General features: G+C 38.8%; 1 protein-coding gene across 1 annotated transcript; it reads right to left on the bottom strand.

Annotated features, from left to right (window-relative positions):
* Positions 1-856: 856 nt before the first annotated feature.
* LOC138798588 (D(1C) dopamine receptor) lies at positions 857-2254 on the bottom strand. The gene has a single exon (XM_069979103.1). The coding sequence runs from the start codon at positions 2252-2254 to the stop codon at positions 857-859; it is 1398 nt and encodes a 465-aa protein (XP_069835204.1).
* Between the last annotated feature and the right edge of the window lie 4267 nt (positions 2255-6521).

A 6521-nucleotide genomic window follows, 5' to 3' on the forward strand; every position in this document is an offset into this window, starting at 1 on the left:
AGTATTTGTAATCTTCATTTCCCAGTTTACAAGTATTAAACACCATCATCTTCTAAGCCTGGAACTTTTCCTAGTACAATATACCAGTTTAAATTATGAAGCCCATAGGGGTTGTAATAGAATATAATGCAGCTCTAATGCAATAGTTAATATTGTAAATGCTTACAAAAAGTCTGTGTGTTGCCCCAGCCTATTAGGATTTTAGAGCAAGGACTGAAAATGAATAGAATCTTTACAGAAATGGTCATAAAAAAGACAAAAGACTACTTATTACATGTCTTTAATGAACATAGGTGATGGTTAAATCAGATCTTAAGCTGGTCAGAACAACTTTTCAATTTTCCATCATTGATTGAAATTAGTCTGACAGTCAACAGTGGAGAACAATTTATGTTGGAATTGTCCACTAGGTATTAAAACCTTTCACCAGATAGCTTCCCTCAATGGAAATACCCTGTACCATGTCACTTACCTAATTACTGCAGAACTTTTCATTAAACATTTATGTATGGAACAATGTTCCATACATGACTGATTTAGGTTGCACATTTTTTTTATATGTTATATTAATATTCTAATCCCATTAAATGCTGTCCACTACAGAATGGCAGAGTACTAAAACTAGTCCCTGAGATTTACCAGCAAGGTTACTCTGATGAATGATATTGACCAGACAGATGAGGGCCACATTGTCTGAGGGTTTGCCTTCTCTTATGCTGAATGATAGTACTCACCAAGTTTTATATGAAATCAATTGGAGTATTGATCTGCTGATTTATCACTGGGAACCACCTGTAATAAGATATCTGCTGATTAAGCTTGTGTTAGCTGGTCAGAGATAATTAATATTACATGTCTAATACAGCTTTGTAGTATATTGACTGTCTTCATCGGCCACTGTATGTGGATGACATTCTAGGGGTCCTGCAGAAGTAAATGGGGTAATGGTATCCAATGATATTTCTGCCTCACATTCAAACTGGACACTAACAGGTAACAGCAAGTTCTTATGACTCCTGGTTCCATGAGAATTCGATATCACTGATACTTTGTCAAAACAATGTCCTTCCAGGTCCTCTTGATCTTGAGATACAACATTGGGAAGCTGAGAGCTATTGAAAGTGACTGGGATATCTTTCTGAAAAGTAGTGTCGTGATGGTAGGACACCAACTCATTGCTGAAGTTGACAGCTTCAACATTAGTGCTAGAACAGAATCGGTTACATCCCAGTATGGTAGTGAAAGCTTTTCTAAAATCTGCATTAAATGCATAAATTACAGGGTTTAGAGATGAGTTAGCCCACCCAAACCACACAAATATGCTAAATGTGGTTTCACTAACACATGGGGGTTCTGGATCACTGTGTCCTGGTAGATCAATGTGACAGAAAGGTACCACGCAGTTAAGAACAAAAAATGGAAGCCAGCAGAATACAAATACCCCCATGATAATGGACAAGGTTTTCAGGACCTTGGTCTCCTTCCTGAAGGAAGTCTTTAGTGAGTTTTCATGAGGACAGTCAGGGTGGCAGCTCTGAGCATGCTCTACTGCTCTTTCAAGAGAGGAAATCCTCCTGATCTGTGTCTGAGCAATTCTATATATTCTTGTATATGTCCCAATCATGATAACAACAGGTATGTAGAAGCTAATGAGAGAAGAAGATATGGCGTAAGTCCTATTTAGACTGGAATCACAGTTCTCTGTCTGGTTTGTAGCATTAAGCTCCCCAGCAGTCCCTTGGGACTTATGCCAGCTGAGTTGCACTGGAATGAATGATATTAAGATGGATAAAGTCCAGGCTACACCGATCATGATGAAAGCCATCCTCTGGGTCATTTTTCTCTCATATCTGAAAGGACTTGCGATTGCCCAATATCGGTCCAAGCTAATGATGCACAAGTTCAAGATGGAAGCTGTAGAGCACATAATGTCAAAGGCAATCCAGGTGTCACAAAAGTTTCCAAAAAGCCAGTAGCCTGCTACTTCAGTCACTGCTTTCCATGGCATTACCAGAAGCGCAACAAAGAGATCGGACACGGCCAAAGAGATGACAAAGAAATTGGTCACCTTGGACCTGAGGTGTCTGAACTTGATGACAGCCAGGCACACCAATGTGTTCCCCAAGAGAGTTGAAAGTATGAGCAGAGACAATAACAAGCCAGTAAGTGCTCGAAGGCTCAGGTCCTTGCTGGCAGCATCTAGTTCTGCAGTTAACACCTTGACTGTGACATTGTAAATTGAGAGGTTTTCCATGGGGTGGACACCAGGTGATGTCCACTTCCTTTTTACTTACAGGACTCCAGGAGATCCAGGAGCAGTCTCTTTAGGAAAGCTTTTCTTTCTAAAATTTCCAGGCATTTATAAATCAGCAAAAGTGGAATATACAATGACAAGAAATATTACAAGAAATAATTACTTGCAGTCTCTGGTTTGCATAGTTCCCACATGAGTACAATCTAGACAAAGTCAATAAAGAAGCTACCTTCTTATAGAGTAAGATGTGCTTGTATCCATCAGAAGAAACCCAGCCAAGGTCCAAGAGTAAGGTCAGCATTTCCATGAGAGGAGGAAGGACAAACAACCATTCTACTTGTCTTAAAGGAAACCCAAGAGTCGTGTTGTGTCAGTGCAGGAGCTCATGCAGATGCCTGTAGTTACCTCCCAGCCATGAGCTAGCAGATGAGATTCATATGTGCTGGGACTCTGGGAGCTATAGCTGCATCACTGCTCATTGTGATTATCCAGCACAAATACTCATTGCTGCTGAAATCCTCACGATTGGTTTGGGTTAAAAATAGATTCGCAGTCGCCTTCAGTAGGGCAGGTACTCCTGTGTTCCTCTGCTCTACCTACGGTTCCTTCGGTTAACCTCATCATAGCCAGGGGATGTTTTATGACCAGTTTATGCTTATCCTGTTTTTTATGGGTTTTTTGTGTCTTTATTAGAGAGATTTCTCTCTAGCTAACACTATCTCTAGATATCTAACTTAAATATCACCTAATCTATCACTTACATGCCATTTCTTATAAGTTTGACTATAGCAGCATATGCACTGTAAATAAAATGTTGCTGTGTGGGTAGTAACATAGTCAATGTGATAGGATTATTTTACGTAAGAATAATTAATTGTGTTCCGCAAACTATTAAATCATATCAATAAGTGCCCAGTATAAATAAGACTTTATCACTACAGTTATATTGGGGGAACTTTAGTACCTTTGTACGATCAAGATCAGACATGAAATTGTCACCACATTTTTCACAATAATTGGAGGCTTAATTGATTTAATTGACTTCAATGCAATGCATTGAAGTCAATAGAATGACAGACGTCCAATGCACACATTGTATAAAATAACGGACGTCGTCTGCATGGACGTCAAAATAATGATCATGTCAATTATTTTCGGACGTCCATTGCAAACAGCGGACGTTATTTTTTTGTTATTCAAATACTGTTTTTCTTTTTACCATCCTTTCATCTTCTCTACTATTAAATTCAATTCAGTTAGTAACCCCAAACTAAAATAATGTACCAACAGCCGTCATTGCGCTGACAGGTGGCCAGACAGCTAAATGACGTCCGTCATTTGCTACTCAAAATGACGGACGACATTTTAAACAGAGAGGAAAAAACATTGTGTCAACATAGCCATAGGTAGATTTATTGAGGAAAAGCAACTTTTGAAAAGGATGCATATTTTTGTGCATGTTGACGCCAGCCATGAGCACACATAAAAGTGAACATACCCACAAACCTTGTGAAGCAATAAATAACCATTTTACACAGGTGGTTCAGATTCAAATATTATTATAAATTGTGCCCCATTTTGATAGATTAGTCACATGTACACAAGCCATAAACAGCCCTTATCTGTGATTTGTGTGCATTGAATGATAAATTCCTCCCCATTGTGTTTACTGTGATCTCGGACAAGACCCGCATTATAAGGATTAGCAGGTTTCTTTTTACTACAATGGAATAAATTTTCATACAATAATTATGCAGATCACAGTACAATATCTCTGTGTGAACAAAACCTGCTTAGATGGTCCCTGAATACTGAATGGTCAGGATTAGGAAAAGTAATATGTATTCATTTATGTTGATGATACCGCTGTGAGAACTCTAGTCAGCCCCTGGCACTTTCACAACACTCAAGAAAATCCTATATTACACAACATGCTTCCCGACAGTGCTTTAGTAACTAGACTGTAAACCCCCACTACCAGTGCTATCACCTGTATTTCGGCGTTATAATGACAGAAATTGCTTACTGTCCATCAGAGCTGCGCTGTTTACTGATATGCTCCCCACTGCCGACATACTTCACTGCTCTCCACTTCAATCTATCTCCAGCTGTCTCCATCAAGCCCCGCCACAACACTTACCTCTGCATGCCGCTGTAAGAGGGTGTACCATGCCCTTTGGCTAATTGTTATTGTAAATACTGTTTTATTGTTTCAGAGTATGTTCATCATATCCAAAAGTTGTAATGTTTTCTCTTTTTCTATGTATTATCAAGAAACAGGCAATGCGGCACTCACGTCCATCCCAAAACCATAGTCATTGGGATGATACGAAGGATAAAAGATAGGTGCAAGTAAAGGTGTTCCTGCAGATCCAATAAAATCCGGTACTATGCTGTGTGCAAGGCCTGGAGCAGGTCGAAACAGCAAGAGAACTTGCGTTTCTGCTTATAACGGTTTTATTAATTTGTTTACAATACCGAATTTTATTGGATCTGCTGGAAAACCTTTACTTGCATGTGTTTCAACACCTGATTACCCACAGGTGAGGTCCTTTGACCTATGAGAGCAAGTATCTTTTATCGTTTGTATTATTCCAATGGCTATGGCTTAATAAAGAGAGTGGATTGGATGCGAGTGCCGCATTGCCTATTTATTCATAAAGCATTCGGATTCTGGTGTGTTAGCTGCAGAGCACCGCAGATCCATGGAAGTGAGCTGGATCCATGTGCTGTTGATTGGTGAGTGGATAGTGCCGATACTCCCATATACTTTGCTACTATTTTTACTTCTTGGCCGAGACAGGAACTGTCCAGAGCAGGAGGAGAGGTTTTCTATGGGGAATCATAGAAAACCAAGACAGAGTTCCTGTCTTGCCCAGAGATGTCAGCAGAGAGCACTGTGAAAATAAAACAACATTTCCTGCAGGACATACAGCAGCTGATAAGTATGGGAAGACTTGAGATTTTTTAAAAGAAGTAAATTACAAATCTATATAACTTTCTGATATCAGTTGATTTGAAAGAAGAAGATTTTCGCTGGATATCCCCTTTAAGCTCGTCCAAACATGTGGGGAGGAGACTAACAATTTAATTTGAGTACCGCAATTCTTGAAAGAATAGTCACCTCAAACGAGTATACTAGCTCAGCTATATCTCTTAGCTGAAATCTCTGCAATCTTTGAAGTTACATGCAGTATGGCCACTATAAATATAACTAAGGGTCATCTGGGATAGAACATACTTAGCACACTCTGTGTAAGTTGAAGATTGGTATGGAAGACCCACGCCACCTACTAGAGAAAATAAGCATCATACAAATCAGAAATCCATTCATTGTGTTATCTTTAATTGATTTCATGAGAGAATATATCTATAAAATGAGTACTAAGTTGTCAGTAGCCTGACGAAATGTAGTGTTAAATGTCTTAGAAAATGAGGAATTATATTCATCTGTATGGTAATGACACGTATGAATACTTGTCCTGAATAGGAATTGCTTATTAAGGATGAAATGATCTATATTAGTATAAAAAAACTGAATAAGTCATTCCGCACAGATCAATAATTCTTCCCAATGAGAAAAGACTAATAAACACTGGTTTTAGTAATGCTGGAATACGGTAAATCAGGCTTGGTAAAAGTATCCAATGACTGCTTGGTATCAATAAAGCATGACTGTTTCTTCCCAAGGAAGTGCAGATGTTGGAGGCTCTATAAAGAAACGTAGGTGAACGGCTAAATGTCAAATTTTACTGTATGTGTGCCCCAAGGATACACTATCCCTTAAAATATAGTACTTAAGCAGTACAAGGTTAGACAGAGCAAGGAGCCAATGACTGTCACCCAATCTGCAGCCACAAAGCAGAGGGAGCTTTTGGATGCACAGACACTCATCTGAATATCTGGATGTAACTGCACAGCAATCACTAAATGTTTTATATATTCTGTAGTAGTAATGGTGTGGTGTGGTGGTATTATTTTGGCACTATGCATATGTATTGTTGGCAGCAAAATATAACCTGCCTTGTATAAAGTGTGTGCGTATCTAGGTGTGTGTGATGTTAAATATTTAACACCTGCCAGGAACTTGCCACAGTGATAAAGTACTATATAAACATTATCAAAACAGTACAAATTTTACATTTTAGTACCATTAAAGTAACAATTTGTGAATATTCTTATCGCAGTTCCATCAAAGCACAACATCTTCCATTCCATTAAGAAGCCAAAACAACAGAGTGAACATACAACCAGCTTCTTCTTCATA

The sequence above is a fragment of the Dendropsophus ebraccatus genome, chromosome 8 (genome assembly GCF_027789765.1).
Source record: "Dendropsophus ebraccatus isolate aDenEbr1 chromosome 8, aDenEbr1.pat, whole genome shotgun sequence".
Taxonomy (NCBI): Eukaryota; Metazoa; Chordata; class Amphibia; order Anura; family Hylidae; genus Dendropsophus; species Dendropsophus ebraccatus.